Genomic DNA, 18,361 nt, shown 5'->3' on the forward strand with positions numbered 1-18,361 from the left:
TGTTTATCCTTTGATTTTCTAAATGTAATGCCCAGCAACCTGGAATTTTCCTGGCCATCTATCTGCACTTTTACATGAGGGTGACCAAAACTGTATGCTACAGTCTTAAACTGGGCATAGGTTTCCAATTAGGCCAGTATAATATGTTCTGTTTTAAGATCCAGTATGCTAGGCATGCTGTTTTTTCTTGGTATATTGAGTAATCAATCCTAAAAACATTTTCTTTGCCCTCTTAATGTAAAGTATCAGAATAAGATGTTTTAAATGTGATGCTGCATTTCCTCATCTTGATCTGTCATTGGTTGCTTTGCATCTTATTGCTAGTTGCCCCTCTAAACTGGAGAGAAGGTGGGTTGCTCTCCTTGAAAAATAACCAGATAATGACAGATTTGAGTAATTAGCAGCGTTAATAGAATAAACAGGGAGAAACTGTTTCTTGTGGCAAATGAGTCAATAACCAGTTTCACCACAAATAACTACATGGTGAAACCAAAATGTATAAAAATGGCTTTTATTTAAATCTGACAATGTGCACTTCAACCACATGTGATTTTTTTTTCTATTGCAAATCTCAAATTGTGGAGAACAGAGGCAAATAAATAAATGATGGGTCTTTGTCCCAAGCATTATGGAGGGCACTGTACTCCAAAGCTCTATATCCTTTTGATTTAATATTGTAAATAAAGTCTGATGCGTTCAATGGTATTGAATGTTGTATCAATTGATCAATAATATTTCATATTTTGCAGGCGAGGCCATGATGTTTTAAGAGGTCATCTTCCTGACAAAGAAGAACATGTGTTACTAGTCCGTCTCTCCAAAATCCAGCGATCGCTCTACACAGAATTTATGGATCGTTTTAGAGATGCAGGGAACAGTGGGTGGCTGGGGCTCAACCCTCTGAAAGCATTTTGTGTCTGCTGTAAGGTAAGCCTCTGTATTTTCAGAATTAGAGAGAATGTTGGAAACATCCCAATGTATGTGTCAGGATATTGTGTGTCTCTGTACAACAGACTATCACTGGCTGATTTTATTTTTGTGACTGACTAGGGAATAAGTGATACTTTATCAAATAATGTTAGGGTCTATTTACCATTCAAAAGTATGTTTGATGCAACAGTGAGAATAAAAATAAACATGCCAAGTAAGGGACCTTCAATTTCTGAGTCTCCACCGTATCTGCTCCCAAGAATGGGCTTTCCAATCTATGGCATCCAAGATATCCTCTGTCTTTGGTAAACATGGTTTCCCCCCTGCTGTCATAAATTAATCCCTCACCTATATCTCTTCGGTATCCTATAGCTCTGCTCTACCTCCCCCTCCCCACAGATGCAACAAGGATAATTCCCCTGGTCCTCCCCTTTCATCTCACCAGCCTCTGCATCCAACACATCATCCTCTGACATCATCTGCATCCGGTGCTCCCGATATGGCCTCCCGTACATCGGTGAACACTGAATGTGGCCGCTGTTTCGCTGAACAGTTACTCTCAGTCTGGCAAGGCCTGCTGCAACGCCTGTTTGCTAACCATTTTAACTCCTCCCCATTCCCATACTGACCTTTCTGTCTTGGGTCTCCTCCATTGCCAGCGTGAGGCTACACGCAAACTAGAGGAATAAATGTAATATCTCCAAGTTTGCGCATGACACGAAGCTGGGTGGCAGTGTGAGCTGCGAGGAGGAGGAGAGTGACTTGGATAGGTTTGGTGAGCGGGCAGGTGCATGGCACATGCAGTATTAAATAGATAAATGTGAGGTTATCCACTTTGGTGGCAAGAACAGGAAGGCAGAGGTCTGAAGAAAGGTTTCGTCCTGAAGCATCACCCATTCCTTCTCTCCAGAGTTGCTGCCTGTTGCCGCTGAGTTACTCCAGCTTTCTGTGTCTTATCTTCAGATTAAACCAGCATCTGCATTTCCTTCTTACACATTATCTGAATGGTGTCAGATTAGGAAAAGGGGAAGTTCAACATCAGTCACTGAAAGTAAGTATGCAGATATAGCAGGCTGTTATTGAAGAGTAATGGCATGTTGGCCTTCATTGCCAGAGGATTTGAGTTTAGGAGCAACCGCACCTGGAGTATTGTGTGCAATTTTGGTCTCCCAATTTGAGGAAGAACATTATTGCTATTGAGGGAGTGCAGCGTAGGTTCACCAGGTTAATTCCCGGGATGACGGGACTGACATATGATGAAAGAATGGGTTACTGGGCTTGTATTCACTGGAATTTAGAAGAATGAGAGGGGATCTTATAGAAACATATAACATTCTTAAGGGATTGGACAGGCTGGATGCAGGAAAAATTGTCCCGATGTTGGGAGAGTCCAGAACCAGGGATCACAGTTTAAAAACAAGGGGTAGGCCATTTAGTACTGAGATGAGGAAATACTTTTTCACCCAGAGAGTTGTGAATCAGTGGAATTCTCTGCCACAGAAGGCAGTGGAGGCCAATTCATTGAATGTTTTCAAGAGAGTTAGATTTAGCTCTTAGGGCTAAAGGAATCAAGGGATATAGGGAAAAAGCAGGAACAGGGTACTGATTTTAGATGATCAGCCATTGAATGGCTCAGAGGGCCGAATGGCCTACTCCTGCACCTATTTTTCTATGTTTCTAACATCTATTCTGCTTTGGTAGCTGCCAATCCAATGGTATGAACATTAAATTCTCCAATTTTAAATTACTACATAACCCTTTCCTTCTCCTTTCTTCCCATATAACATCCCCTTCTCTCTCCCCCCTCCTCCCCATGCCCTACCTGAACTTGCACCTATTTCTCCCCTCCCCTTCCACCTACATTCCTTTCTCTAGCTTCACAATTCGTACCTCTTCAATCCTTTTTTTCTCGTACCTTCTGTCTTTTCATCTCCAGCCTTTCAAGTCATCTGCCAATCAAAAATCCCTCCTTTCTCCCCCTACAATCAGCCTGAAGAAAGGTTAGACCCGAAATGTCCTCCAGAGATGTTTAATGACCCACTAAGTTACTCCAGCACTTTGTGTCTTCTCAGACTGCAAAAGGAGGTTGATTTTTTTAATCTGCAAATTTGCTAATGTTACTTTGAATCCCTTCATCCAAATCATTGATGTATATTGTAAATAGCTGCGGTCCCAACACCGAGCCTTGCGGTACCCCATTAGTCACCGCCTGCCATTCTGAAAGGGACCCGTTAATCCCTACTCTTTGTTTCCTGTCTGCCAACCACTTCTCTATCCATGTCAGCACTCTACCCCCAATACCATGTGCCCTAATTTTGCCCACTAATCTCCTATGTGGGACCTTATCAAATGCTTTCTGAAAGTCCAGGTACACTACATCCACTTTCTCTCCCTTGTCCATTTTCCTAGTTACATCTTCAAAAAATTCTAGAAGATTAGTCGAGCATGATTTCCCCTTGGTAAATCCATGCTGACTCAGACCGATCCTGTTACTGCTATCCAAATGTTCGGCTATCTCATCTTTTATAATTGACTCCAGCATCTTCCCCACCACCGATGTCAGGCTAACTAGTCTATCATTCCCTGTTTTCTCTCTCCCGCCTTTCTTAAAAAGTGGGACAACATTAGCTACCCTCCAATCCACAGGAACTGATCCTGAGTCTGTAGAACATTGGAAAATTATCACCAATGCATCCACAATTTCTAGAGCTACTTCCTTAAGTACCCTGGGATGCAGACCATCAGGCCCTGGGGATTTATCAGCCTTCTGTCCCATCAGTCTATCCAACTGCATTTCCTGCCTAATGTGGATTTCCTTCAATTCCTCTGTCACCCCAGATCCTCTGGCCACTACTATATCAGGAAGATTGTTTGTGTCCTCCTTAGTGAAGACAGATCCAAAGTACCTATTCAACTCATCTGCCATTTCCTTGTTCCCCATAATAAATTCACCTTTTTCGGTCTTCAAAGGTCCAACTTTGGTCTTAACTAATTTTTTCCTCTTCACATACCTAAAGAAGCTTTTACTATCCTGCTTTATATTCTTGGCTAGCTTACCTTCGTACCTCATCTTTTCTTCCCGTATTGTCTTTTTTGTTATCTTCTGTTGTTCTTTAAACATTACCCAATCCTCTTGCTTCCGCTCATCTTTGCAACGTTGTACTTCTTAGTTTTAATTTTTATACTGTCCCTGACGTCCGTTGTCAGCCATGGTCGTCCCTTTCTCCACTTGGAATCTTTCTTCCTGCTAGGAATGAACTGATGCTGCACCTTCTGTATTATTCCTAGAAACACCTGCCATTTTTGTTCCATTGTCATCCCTGCTGGTGTATCTTTCCAGTCAACTTTGGCCAGCTCCTCCCTCATGGCCCCATAGTCCCCTTTATTCAACTGCAACGCTGACACCTCCGATCTACCCTTCTCCCTCTCCAATTGTAGATTAAACCTGACCATGTTATGGTCACTGCCTCCTAATGGCTCATTAACCTCGAGGTCCTTTATCAAATCCGGTTCATTACATAACAGCATTACATTTAGGCCATTTGACCCATCAAGTCTACTCTGCCATTCAATCATGGTTTATCTATCATTCCCTCTCAACCCAATTCTCCTGCCTTCTCCCCGTAACCTATATTAATCAAGAATCTATCAATCACCTAAAAATATCCATTGATGGCCTCCCCAGCCTGTGGCAATGAATTCCACAGATTCACCAAACTCTGACTAAAGAAATTCCTCCTCATCTCCTTTCAAAAGGTGTGTCCTTTTATTCTGAGGCTATGGCCTCTGGTCCTAGACTTTCTCACTAGTGGAAACATCCTTTCCACATCCACTCTATCTAGGCCTTTCACCTAATTGGTAAGTTTCAATGAGGCTCCCTTGACGCGCCCCCCCTTCTAAACTCCAAGCGTCTTTGGGGATTTTTAAAGTGACGATTGACAGGCTGTTGATTAGTAAGGGTGTCAAAGGTTACGAGGAGAAGGCGGGAATGGGGTTTAGAGAGAAAGATAAATCAGCCATGATTGAATGGCAGAGCAGACTCAATGTGTCGAATGGGCCAATTCTGCTCCTGTGACCTTTGAACTCCACAGATGCTGCTCAGCCTGACATGCTCAGTTCCTCCAGCAGTTTGTGTTTTTGCATAAATACTCTGAATTCAGTTCCCATCACAAACAATAATATTTTGTCAAGTTTCCTGATTTATTGTTGTACCTGTACAATACCCTTTGGCAAATTATGCATTAAGGCACCTAGATCACTCTGCATCTCTCATCATTTAAATAATTTGCTGTTTTTTCCCATATTTTTCATACTGAAATGAACAATTGAACCCCCCCCCCCCCCCCCCCCCCCCCCAACAATTGTATTCCTTCTTCCAGCTTGCTTAACTTATCTGTAACCTTTCGTAGTTTTCTTATGCCCACTTCACAATTTGCTTTCCAATCAGCAAATTTCAAACCACTTATTTTGGTTCTTCAGTCAGCCATTTATGCAAAATGTTAAAAGTTGAGATCCCATCATCAGTCGCTGTGGGATATCACATCCTGTCATCTACGACAAAATAAAAAATTTCTTCTGAATTCCCCGAACGTGGTTGGAATTATAAATCTGGCCCTCATTGCAAAATGTGCATTGCTGCATAATGGCAAATTCAAAGTTTCCTGCCCATGGAGACTCCCACTCAAAGCTGCCAAGTAGTACGGATTTTCCGTATGTTATACGGAAATGCGATTAGAGTACGGATGAACGGATTTGCTTTGTAAAATACAGATTTTTTTTAAATTGGCCCGACTTCCTGTTTCATCTTGCTGCTTAAAAAATGCAGGGATATAAAAAGTCATACTGTAACTCAAAAAATCATAGCAGATTTCTTTTTTAAAAATCTTTTTATTAGTTTTTTTCAAAAGCAAAAACAAAAGAACAAAAAAGTAATGATAAACATAACAGTGATATTGATAGTAGACAACAGTGCTGGAGAAACTCAGCGGTGCAGCAGCATCTATGGAGCGAAGGAAATAGGCAACGTTTCGGTCCAAAAACCCTTCTTCAGACTGATGGGGGGGGGGGGGGGGGGGGGGGGGGAGAAGAAAGGAAAATGGAAGAGGAGGAGCCCGAGGGCTGAGGGAGAGCTGAGTAGGGGAGGAGACAGCAAGGGCTGCACATTAGGCAGGAAATGCTGTTGGATAGACTGATGGGACTGAAGGCAACATGTAGGGGAGAAAGAAGAAAAAGATAATAAACAGAGAATAAGAGGTGGTGGGTTTCTTAAATGCGTGAGCAGAGAGACAGAGGGGAGTAAAATGAGGGTAGAAGCAATAGGTAGCAAGGCGAAAAGTAAAAGTGGCAGGCAGACATATCCAGGGCAAAAATCAAAAAGGGCCACTTTTCAACATAATTGTATAAGGGGTAAGAGGGAGGGAGAGAGAGGAAGGAGGGAGGGAGAGGGAGGCTTCCAAAATGGCATCTACATCATCATCTGGTGCTAAAAGCAGGAAGCAGCCGTTCAAACAGAAGTATACAAAAATATGGCAATGAATGCACTGTCAAGTAAGGTGCATAGAAGACGTGAATTGGTAGCAAAGTTATGCATTCTTGTACTCTTACATGGGTATGACCGTACATAAAAAAACATTTTTTTCCAGCAAAATGGCACCGCGTAAAAATACTGATTTCCTCAGCAAAATACTGATTTTAAGGTACTAGAATACTGAAATGCTCTGACAAAACATGGCAGCTCTGCCCACTCGGCCAACTGGGAGCTATGGACCGACTGCTGCTCTCCTGCCAGCTGCTTTTCATGATTTTCCTTGTATGTTCAAATCTACACCCACTTGGCTTGATTGAGTCAGAAGGGATGGATTCAGCTGCAGAGCCTCCGAAATTTCAATGCGCTATCACAATCCACTTCATACTAATGTGCTACACGTGCCATTTGTACGTTCAGGTGGTTATGTGTTTGAGTGTAATGCTGAATAGTATTCGGTTTGCTTCATCTCTGGCAGATCTGGAACCATCCAGATGTTCTCTATGACGCACTGCAGAAGGAGAACCTGGCCAATGATCCAGATTTGGACCTTGAGGTAAATGACATGAATGCAGGTACACCGAATGCACGGGCTCTGCCAATTGGAAGTAAAAGGAAAACAGAGAGCATGGCTGCTACGTTAGACTCCACAAACAGCAAGTTTACCCAGAATGTTGGATTCAACCATTTTCAGGAAAAGGCCAACCAAGTCATCACATATGATTGGGTAAGTGCCATATCCTCTCACTTCTCTAATCTGAATTTAGGATTTTCCTTGTAATCTTATTCAGGGATTATGACAGAACCAGAATTGGACATGCCTTTTGTATCAATTGGGAGAAAATGGTTGTTTTCCACACCACCAGCTCCCCCCATCCGCAATCCCACTGATAATTCTATCTCTGCCCGTTTGGTTACAATGAGTTGCTCTCAATCCTTCCCCACTGCCATTTTGTAATTGGCCTCTGCGAACTCGTTGGGAACAATCTTGTATTCCTCCACAATTTTCCCAACCCTTGCTTTGGTGAACTGTCTAGAAGGGGAGAATTGGGTGTAAATTGGCATACTTTCACTGACATGGCCTCAAGTCATCTTTTACAAAGAATCTTTATGTTCTCCATTAATGAGCACGAAGGTTTCTTCTGCAGCTTCTATTACATTCATTGCCTCAGTTACCAGCCTATTTATTTTGTTTGCTGTTTGCTTCCCTTGTGTACTGTATAATGGAGCTGAATTTTTGGATTGTTTACTCTGTATTTATGTCTTCAGGCTAAGGATATATTGGCAAACTACCAACCAGGTTTGCTAGAGAATTCTGCAAAAATGGTGCTGTTGTTTGAACTAATTGAAGAGAGCTTAAAACTCGGCGACAAGATCCTGGTGTTTAGGTAAGAGTTTTAAGGGAAATGAAGCACTAAATGGGATGGGTTAGGTGGAAGCTTGTATTAACAAATGATTTTTATGGTGGGGCATGGTTCATTAGGTAGCTGGTCAGTCTGACTACAGACAGTTGACAGTAGTAGACTGTTTACATAGGTTAGGATGAATGGGGAAAATCAGAGCCTTGTCTAACATAGCCCTCGCCTATCAGCATTGCATACACACTTTCCAGCATCTGTTACTATATGACCATGTGAAGCATTGATGTATTCATGTTGTTTCTCTTTCCCTGTTATCCCACTTGCAGGGGCTGTTTACAGCCTGCTGTTCCCAGTGTTGAGATCTGATAATTTAACATGAGTGGAATGTAGTCTCTGATGGCAGACATGTTACTAAACCTTCAATGATGCTGATTTACACCATTGCAATGGGCTATTCTCAGACCCACTTCCAAACCGGTCGAATGATCTGAGAAGACTGGAGGAGAAAGAAGAGAAATAAATCTTCTGCATTAGTTGACAGTTGTAACCTAGCGTGTGTGCTGCAAGAAATAATGTTAATGTCTAGTGGACTGAAGTCTGAAGAAAGGTCTCGACCCGAAACATCGCCTATTCCTTTGCTCCATAGATGCTGCCTCACCCGCTGAGTTTCACCAGCTTCTTTGTCTACCTTCGATTTTTCCAGCATCTGCATTTCTTTCTTAATCATTAATGATACAGGTGACTGTAAATTGGGTGTGTTTCTTAGCCATTAATTTGCCACTATAAAACAAAATGTGGTACTGGCGTAGGAACAGAATTAAATTTCCCAAATAAAGCAGAAATGCTCAGCAGGTCAAGCGGCATTTATGGAGAAGGAAAGGTCACTCACCTGAAACATTAACCCTTTTTCCCTCACCACAGATGTTGACAGACTTGCTGAGTAATTCTAAGATTTTCTGAGGGGTTTTCAGATCTCCAAAATTGCAGTATTTTGCTTTTTGGATAGCTTTAATTTCCTCCCCCTGTTGCGGTATACTTCCTTGAATCTTTGGTCCCCTAGTTTTGGTCCCCTAATTGCAGTTTCGGTCCCCTAATTTGAGGATGGTAATTCTTGCTATTGAGGGAGTGCAGCGTAGGTTAATTCCCGGGATAGCGGGACTGTCATATGCTGAGAGAATGGAGCAACTGGGCTTGTAACACTCTAGAATTTAGAAGGATGAGAGGATATCTCATTGAAACATATAAGATTGTTAAGGGCTTGGACACGCTAGAGGCAGGAAACATGTTCTCGATGTTGGGGGAGTCCAGAACCAGGGGCCACAGTTTAAGAATAAGGAGTAAGCCATTTAGAACAGAGACGAGGAAACACTTTTTCTCACAGAGAGTGGTGAGTCTGTGGAATTATCTGCCTCAGAGGGTGGTGGAGACAGGTTCTCTGGATGCTTTCAAGAGAGAGCTAGATAGGGCTCTTGAAAATAGCGGAGTCAGGGGATATGGGGAGAAGGCAGGAACGGGGTACTGATTGGGGTTGATCAACCATGATCACATTGAATGGCGGTGCTGGCTCGAAGGGCAGAATGGCCTACTCCTGCACCTATTGTCTATCTTTAGCACAAGACCTTTTCATAATACAAATTATGCTTTTCAGTTTCAGTTTCCACAGGTGTTCACTTTTTTCTGATTTTTAAAAAATTGTTCTTGTCTCCTTGTTACAGCCAGAGCCTTTCCACACTCTCTGCAATTGAAGAATTTCTTGGAAAGAAACAGATGCCAGCAAAAATTGGCTCCGAAGAGCCCCCACAACCTTGGATCCGGAATGTGAACTACTATCGTAAGCATGGGAGAAGCTGTACAGCAGTGTGTGTTGGTCTGCTTTATTATTAGAGAGGAACAAAGATTTAAGTTGATATAAAACAATGAGATGTTTCACTTTCTGTAGGAAAGTATTTTTTTTAAATGCAACAGTGCCATCTGGTGGATAAAATTGCATATCTATAGATAGTTATTTAGTCAGCCATCTTCCTCGTAGCTGCTTTTAGAGATTTCTGATAGTGACTATGTAGAAACAAGGAACTGCAGATGCTGTTTTACAATAACGGACACCGTATTGGGGTATCTCAGCGGGTCAGGCAGCATCCCCGGAGAACATGTCCAGAGAAGGGTCCGTCCCGAAACATTGCCTCACCATGTACCCCAGTGAGGCTGGCAAACCCACTGATATATCCAGTACTTTGTATACTCATAGTGACGAGTTTGATCTAACATAATTTATTTTACAAATACCATCGCTCCTAACCAGGAGTCATTTAAAAAATCAAATTGTTGCCGAAATTTGCATTATAATTCAATGTTCAGCCTGCAATTATTGTGATTCCATCCTGTCGCACAATGTTAGCTTAATGCATTGTTGTCATTTGTGAACAACCAACCTCTATTGAGTACTTCGTAAAGAATCAAAAGCTATATTAGGGGCGAGTAAAATAATTCTATAGATTTCCTTCATTTGTATGCCATGTATTCATGTGATTTTTGCTTATAATCTCATAGATCTTCCAACATGATGTGTCCATGTAAAAGGAAATACAAGGCAAATTTGAACAATGTCCTTCAGTACATAGTGATGCAAACTCAAAAAATGGCCAAATATAAACACTTATCAGATTAGGAAAAGTGTTTAAGAAGGAACTGCAGATGCGGGAAAATCGAAGGTACACAAAAATGCTGGAGAAACTCAGCGGGTGCAGCAGCATCTATGGAGCGAAGAAAATGGGCAATGTTTCGGGCCGAAACCCGAAGAAGGGTTTCGGCCCGAAACGTTGCCTATTTCCTTCATTCCATAGATGCTGCTGCACCCGCTGAGTTTCTCCAGCATTTTTGTGTACCTCAGATTAGGAAAAACTGAGAGGTTCCTTTCTGAAACCCTTAAGTAAACTCTTGTTATTCAAAGTGCATTGCAATCTAAATTAAACTACTTGCCTTCTCTTCTTGGGAGGTTGCCCACACTGTTCAAGTCGGTGTTACTGACGAAAAATAGTTCCCAAGCTCCAAGCTAGCTAATGACTACAGATTTTATAGGTATGACAGATTGAAGGCATTTAACAATGGGACTGCCAGGGTGTTGAGAATATATTTTATGGAATGACTTATTAACCAGTATGTAGAGTATGAAATGGTGACACGATCAGATTTCTTAATAAATTTTAATATAAAGGGATTATTATTTGAAGAGGACCAAGGTAAAGAACAATAGGGTCAGGACCTAAGGATTGTATAATTTTTAATAGAAAAGATCCATGATCAGCTGTATGGTCTTGATCTGTGCTGGAAGGTTCTATAACTTTTACCAATGTATTGTCCCCCGTGCTAAAATCCCCATTCATATCCTGTGTTCGCCAGAGATTCTCAGAGAGTAAATAACTCTGCTGGGGCCTGCTCTTTATATGATAATGAGTCACAAATTAATGCAATCACCTCAGCACCAGTTTTAAAATATTTTGTTTATTGTATATATATTTAAACGCGTGTTTTATGAAATACTTCTCGGCTGTTGCAGGGCTGGATGGAAGCACCTCAGTTTCGGAGCGAGAACGTCTGATCAACCAGTTCAATGATCCGCGCAACATCAAAGCCTGTCTTTTCCTGCTGTCAACTCGGTAAGCATAGTTATAGATCATGGAAACAGACCTTTCGGGGTCCTTCTCTCACTACATAATTTGGGAGCTGGGCTTTTATTGGTTTGCATTTTCAGAGTGTTAAATTCCACATCCTTCCAACCTCCTCCACCTTCCCAGATTCACCTGCCTCATTTTGCATGCTGCTGAAAGCTTAATTGCTTATTTACAGACCTTAGCAAGATCTTCTACCCACAAAACTTTGGTGCACTTTTTCTTTTCCCCTCTCACCCACTTCTTAAAAGATGCATGTTTACTCCCATATAGCACATCAAAGCATCCCTTTCATGAATCAAACCCACCTTATCATACAATCAATATCTTCCCTCCTGAATGCTAATTTTTCTCTCTTGGAACTGTCAATGCTGGCTCTCCCTGGCCCACCACATTTAGATATAGTGCTTGAACCATACATAATCTTCCAGTAGAGCTATGAAAGTGCAGCTATTTCCTCCCTGATTTGGAACTCCCTGGTATGTAAGCATGAACAATGTCTGAACAGAACCCAGCACCATGGTGATAACCATGTTGTATTACCACAGGCTTGTTGCTGTGTCTTATGTAGGTTCATGAACATTGGAATTTGTTGCTTTAGATGTAATAAAAGTACCATCTTTGGAGGACACTGAGCCAATTGACTCCTTTTGCTGCAAATCTGCCTCGGATTGTGTGCCTCAGTAACATAGAAACATAGAAATTAGGTGCAGGAGTAGGCCATTCGGCCCTTCGAGCCTGCACCGCCATTCAATATGATCATGGCTGATCATCCAACTCAGTATCCCGTACCTGCCTTCTCTCCATACCCTCTGATCCCCTTAGCCACAAGGGCCACATCTAACTCCCTCTTAAATATAGCCAATGAACTGGCCTCGACTACCCTCTGTGGCAGGGAGTTCCAGAGATTCACCACTCTCTGTGTGAAAAAAGTTCTTCTCATCTCGGTTTTAAAAGATTTCCCCCTTATCCTTAAGCTGCGACCCCTTGTCCTGGACTTCCCCAAACCGGGAGCAATCTTCCTGCATCTAGCCTGTCCAACCCCTTAAGAATTTTGTAAGTAGAAATGCAACTTCTCCAAAAGCACCAAGTACAGCGGCTTTTTTTTTCCATAATGTGCTCTCTGATTATTGCTGCAGCCTATCAGCACACGGCAATATGAATTGCCCAATTTGTATTTGCTGCAGTTATGAGATAAATCTAAAATGTCACCACGTTTCCTGATTGGTTTCCTTGAGCCCTTGCAAAACAAGGTTTTCTTTTATTTCCTTATTCCACACATGTGGAGGTGAGTAAATATGTTGATTTAAATTAAATTTTCAAAGGTATCTAATCGATAATTGTGAATTTTATGACCACTTCAATACTGAGCAGTCTTTTAGACTTTTGCTCAACCCCCCCCCCCCCCCCCCCCCCCCCCCTTGATATATCTTTAATCACCTAGCAAATATTAAATGCCTGTGATTTAGGGATGGGTGGAGGGTTGTTGGGGATGGATTGTATATTATTGTTCACAAATTAAACACTGCTGTAGCTCCTCTCAGTACAAGGAACATTAAATTCCAATAGGTATATTGCAGGTTAATGGCATCTCTCTTGCTTTCATTGGTTTCCATGCTCTGGTGAGATGTGTACCATCACCCATCACTGGGTTTGGATGTTTTGAAGTTGATAATCAAAAGTATATCTGCACCTGATTTTTTTTTTTGCATGTTACAATGAGATGGAAAATGTAAACCATAGTCAGTGATGACAGCGCCAAGGTTAAATTTAAAATGCCACATGTTACTATTTTCATTTGGGCAGCAATGAGTCCACAATTGCCCCATTACAAGCCGACAACTCATCACCTCTGTTAGTAGCCAACATGGATTACTATTGAGACAAGCATGCAAGTGTTGTGAATTCTCAAGATGCTGCTTTAATTTAAGCAGAAACTGAGCCACCATTTAAGTGCACAGCATATTGATTGTTTCAATCAGTACAAATTGTTGTTGAGATTAACAATTAACATAACAAACCACAACAATAAATCAAAACTAGACCAAAGGTGTAAAATCTTGAGCAAGAAGCAATCACTTCCCAGGCTCTTGGCAAGCAGCATCTGTTTCTAAGGACTTGTTCATGCCCCAAGTACTATACTCCTGGTTTTCTCTCCAATCAGCCTTAGGCACCCATACTTTGTGCAACTGCAGTTCCTGAGTAAATGTAAGCCCACGGACACCGCCGCTTCCTTGTCCAGTCAATTGTCCACTCGGCCTCTCCCTCCCTTCACCGCTGCTGCCGCCTTCTCATCCTCCCCCGGAGTCGCCGACATACTCAACCTTGGAAGATGCCGGTGACTGTGGGGGAGGAGGTGGCATTGGAGGAGGCAGCGGCAGAGTGGACAAAGCGATGGGAGGAGGAGGAGGCGGCGGTGGAGTGGGAAGTGGACAAAGCGACAGCCGACATGAAGAAGCAGCAGCTGGTAAGAGGGGGTGGAGCCCCACTGTGACAGAGCATGTCCTGTTGGAGGCCGAAGAAAGCGCTGCCGGCCAGGAGCTACAACGTGAGCCGCAACAACAGCCGTGTCAACTGGACCGTGCGGCAACTGGTGAAGAAAGGCTCGCTGGTGCAAACCAGTGTCATCGGCCCCTAGTGTTAAGGTGAATAGACACAAAGTGCTGGAGTAACTCAGCAGACTGAATTAATCTGAAGAAGGGTCCTGTCGTGAAAGGTCACCTATCCATGTTTTCCAAAGATGCTGCCTGACCGGCTGAGTTACTCCATGCCAACTTTTGTGTATCAAGTAGGATCTGCAGTTCTTTGTTTCTACTGTACACAATGATAATCCCATACGCGGTTATAGCAGACAATAAGCAATAATGGGCACCCCTCCTTTCCCCCCCCACCCCCACGGTCCGTTGTAACGAGGGTTTACTATGTCAGCATTGTGGAATTCCTCCCAGTTTGCGCTTCTCAGCACAAACTTGTGTTCCCCAACTACAACTATTCAGTGATTATCCTGAAATCGGCAGTGGCATTTGAAGAAACCAACTCTGTTTCATTTCTTCATAGAGCTGGATGCTTGGGAATCAACTTGGTTGGAGCCAATCGAGTAGTAGTATTTGATGCATCTTGGAACCCATGTCATGATGCTCAGGCCGTGTGTCGTGTGTACCGTTACGGTCAAAGAAAGCCTTGTTATATTTATCGGCTGGTGTCTGACTACACGCTTGAGAAGAAGATCTATGACCGGCAGATCTCCAAGCAGGGCATGTCAGGTAAGAGTGCTTCGTTGCACTGTTGGGTTTGAGAAAATCAACAGACATTTTGATGGAGGATCCAAAATGTATTCTCTTGCGATGTGGCAAAGCTGTTGATTGATTTAATTGCAGGCTTCCAACATCCTAATTGTTTTTGAGTGTCAATAGAACTTAAAGTGGGTATGATCTTAAAGAGCTTCGACTGAAGAGTTCCAACTGATTATGCATGGTACAATGCATCAGGAGAAAATGGGTCATGACTATGCTGTTGTGATTCTGGTCAAATCCAGAGTGGGTTTTTATTTAATTCTGCCATTAGGTTTTGTTTACTCCAAGTTGCTCTACTCAAGTTGAGATGTTTAAGTGCTTGGGAACAGAACACTTGTTGTTTAACATGCCAACTGTCAGCATCAAGCTCTTGTAGATTCTAAGTAAGCGCCCCGGCCCGAACTATCACCCATCCTTTTTCTCCAGCCTGACCCGCTGAGTTACTCCAGCACTTTGTGTCTATCTCAGCCTTTCTGACTGAGATTCCAAGATAGCCCTATTGATTTACAAGAAAGCAGGGAACAAGCAAATTGTAAAGTATTGTCATTGTTGATCTGTGATCACTCTTGTTTTTAATAATCATTTGGCTCCCAGCATCTTCAAAGATGATTTCTAGTTGCTTGGTTGAAGCATTAAACAAAGGCTCCATTCTTCCACGTAGCTGGATATAAAATATCCCACAGCATTATTCAAAGACCAGAGATGGTCCTTTATTTCAATTGCATTCACAAGAAACGGCACAGTGATCCAGCTAGTAATCCGCGAGTCGTGGAGCTTTACAGCATGGAAGCAGGTCCTTTCCACCTTGTACATGCCGTCTATGTTGACATGTTGGGCTAGTCCCATTTGCCTGCATTTGGCCCATTGTCCTTCTAAACCCTTCCTAAGCATATGTCTGTATAAATATAGACCAATATACAATCGCTACCACTCAGCTCCAGAGACCCAGGTTCAATCCCGATCTGGGATGCTGTTTGTGGATTTGCATGTTATCATTGTCATCGTAAGAGTTACTGGGTGCTCTGGTTTCCACACACTTCTGAAACATGTGCAGTTTAGTAGGCTGATTGGCCGCTGTAAATTGTCCCAAATGATTGGGGCACGTGGTAGAGTCTGGGGGAAGATGTTGACAGGAATGTAAGGAAAATAAAATGTTATTTTTGAAGGATTAGTATTAATAAGTGATTGATTGTCAATGTGGATTTGGTGTGCTGAAAGGCCTGTTTGTGTGCTAAGACACCAGTCCAGCTACTCCTTTGTCGAAACTTGCTGCAAATTGACTTAATTATTACACTAGATCCAGAGGACAGTATCAAATGTAGCATTGAGACCAAATCCCTTTGCTTAAGGGAAATGGAATTGGTCTGTACCCATGCTGTTGCTGATTACTTCACTAATATATAATCAACAAAAAAAAAGAAAAATTACCCACAAGTGAATTTTTGTTCTTTTCCTCCTAGATCGTGTTATTGATGATCTAAACCCAATGCTTAATTTCACCCGGAAGGAAGTGGAATCCCTCCTGCATTTTGTAGAGGAAGAACCTGTTTCAGGAGATACAAGCTTTGAGACAGATAAATTATGTGATGAAGTGATTCACAAAGCATGCGCCAAACATAAATATCTTGTCACCAAGGTACGAGCTTAAGTTTTCAATACATAATCTTCAGCCAGCTAGGAGTCCAGGCTCATCTTGTACCTCGTGTGATACATGTTAATGGGTTTTCAGGTAATGTAATTGAATGACGAAGATGAAAGTGGTTAATTACAGGTCTCTGTTGCAATCACTAATTCTGCAAAGGAAATTGGTTTCTTCGCTGAGCCAAGATGGGTTAAAAGTGTAATATTCTATGTCTTGATGCTGCCTGTCAATTCCTGATCATAGCTAATTGTAGCATCCATTTATAATTATTTTAGCTCTGTTTTTATCCTGGGGTCACACTCCTCTCTCTGAGGCTCAATATCAAACCAATGACGCATTGACTCCAAAGCTAAATGGTGCTTATTCTGTGATCCTTGACACCAAGGTAATTCTTCTTGCAAACTGAACTAATGCCTCTTCCCTCAGCCTCCTTTTCAGCATGAGTCCCTGCTAACGGATCGCAAAGAGTACAAGCTGACCAAGGCGGAAAAGAAGGCCGCGAAGAAGAGTTATGAGGATGAGAAACGAGCATCAGTCCCATATACCAGACCATCCTACGCCCAATATTACCCAACCAGTGACCAGAGCCTTACCAATATCCCCATCTTTAGCCAGCGGCATTGGTACGTAACGACCTGTGGACCTGTTGTTGGTGGGGAAGGAGGAGTGTATGAGTGGTTGAGTGAGCAGGTTTGGTTTGGATTAGTCTTAGTTAGATTTATTATTATGGTCACCTGTACTGTGATACAATTAAAAACGTTTTGGGCTGCTATCCAGGCAAATCATACTATACTCGAGAAAAATCAAACTAGAAATAAGTGTGATAGGTAGCGCAATGAGATAGTAAAGAGAGTGCAAAACCTAGTGTTACAGCTGCAGACTAAGTGCAGAAAAAAAGTGCAAGAGCTGCATCCAAGTAGACTGGGAGATCGAGAATGTATCCTTAGATAAGCTAAGGAGGTTTGTTCTAGAGTCTGAAAACCACAGGGAAGAAGCTGTTTCCTGAATCTGTTGGTATGTGCTTTCAAGTTTTTTTTTATCCTCTGCGCAATGGAAGATTGGGGAAGAGAGAATGCCAGGGTTTGTGGTCTGATTATGTTGGTTGCTTTTATGTGCAGTGTGAGCTGTAGATGGAGTCACCCGGGTGGAGGGGAGTGGAGAGACACTGGTGTGCATAATCAACTGGGATACGTCCATAAATCTCTGCGGTTTCATGTGGCCTTGGGCAGAGCGGTTACCAACCCAAATTGTGATACATTCTGATAGGATACTACAGTGTTGTCCAAATTTCCTTGGCCTTTTGAGGAAGTTGGAAGCATTCTGTGGTTGCTTGGCCATAGTGACAATGGAGGTCTTTATGCAAGCGATGCGTAGAAATGCCTAACTATTGTGGCTACTCCACTGATGTCATGCTGGAGCCCCTTTTTCTTTATCTGAATGGAATGGAATACTTTATTGTTTTAATTGCAGGCTTCCAACATCCTAATTGCTTTTGAGTCAATTGAGGTTAATATCCATAGAACTTAAAGTGACTAGGCTTTGCTTGCATACCCCATGATACAATAGCAGTCACCTACGGCGCTGACATAGTTACAGAGCACACCGGCTCCTCCTATTCTCACAGCCCCCCCACATCGGTTCCCCCAAGCCAGGCCCCCCTTTGCCCTTTGTTCCTTTCCTGCCCGCGCGTATTGTTCACTGTTGTTCCCCCCCACACGCGGTCCCCCCACGCTCTCATTCACCCATCATCACGTGTCCGTCTCTCCGTCGGTCGGCGCCATCATTGGCTGCCGCACCTACCCCTCAAAGTCAAAGTCAATTTATTCGTCACATGCACCCAAAGGTGCAGTGAAATGAATTACAACGCTGCCAAGTCCTCTCCTGAGGCCTCCGTGGCCACCCAGGCCCCAGCCACGGGCTCCGTCCACCGCTCTGCCGGCCCGGGC

The 18,361-nt window shown here is 42.8% G+C and overlaps 1 protein-coding gene across 1 annotated transcript in view; it reads left to right on the top strand.

Annotated features, from left to right (window-relative positions):
* Positions 1-17,256, top strand: part of LOC116983183 (helicase ARIP4-like) — a 91,730-nt gene extending 74,474 nt beyond the window's left edge. Inside the window, exons 12-19 of the mRNA XM_033036809.1 lie at positions 750-927; positions 6,933-7,181; positions 7,724-7,842; positions 9,531-9,646; positions 11,369-11,468; positions 14,538-14,743; positions 16,234-16,409; positions 16,842-17,256. Coding sequence (XP_032892700.1) covers positions 750-927; positions 6,933-7,181; positions 7,724-7,842; positions 9,531-9,646; positions 11,369-11,468; positions 14,538-14,743; positions 16,234-16,409; positions 16,842-17,246 — 1,549 coding nt within the window. The 3' untranslated portion in view covers positions 17,247-17,256. The remainder of the gene's footprint in view (positions 1-749; positions 928-6,932; positions 7,182-7,723; positions 7,843-9,530; positions 9,647-11,368; positions 11,469-14,537; positions 14,744-16,233; positions 16,410-16,841) is intronic.
* The last annotated feature ends 1,105 nt before the right edge of the window (positions 17,257-18,361 follow it).

This window comes from Amblyraja radiata, chromosome 18 (assembly GCF_010909765.2).
Source record: "Amblyraja radiata isolate CabotCenter1 chromosome 18, sAmbRad1.1.pri, whole genome shotgun sequence".
Taxonomy (NCBI): domain Eukaryota; kingdom Metazoa; phylum Chordata; class Chondrichthyes; order Rajiformes; family Rajidae; genus Amblyraja; species Amblyraja radiata.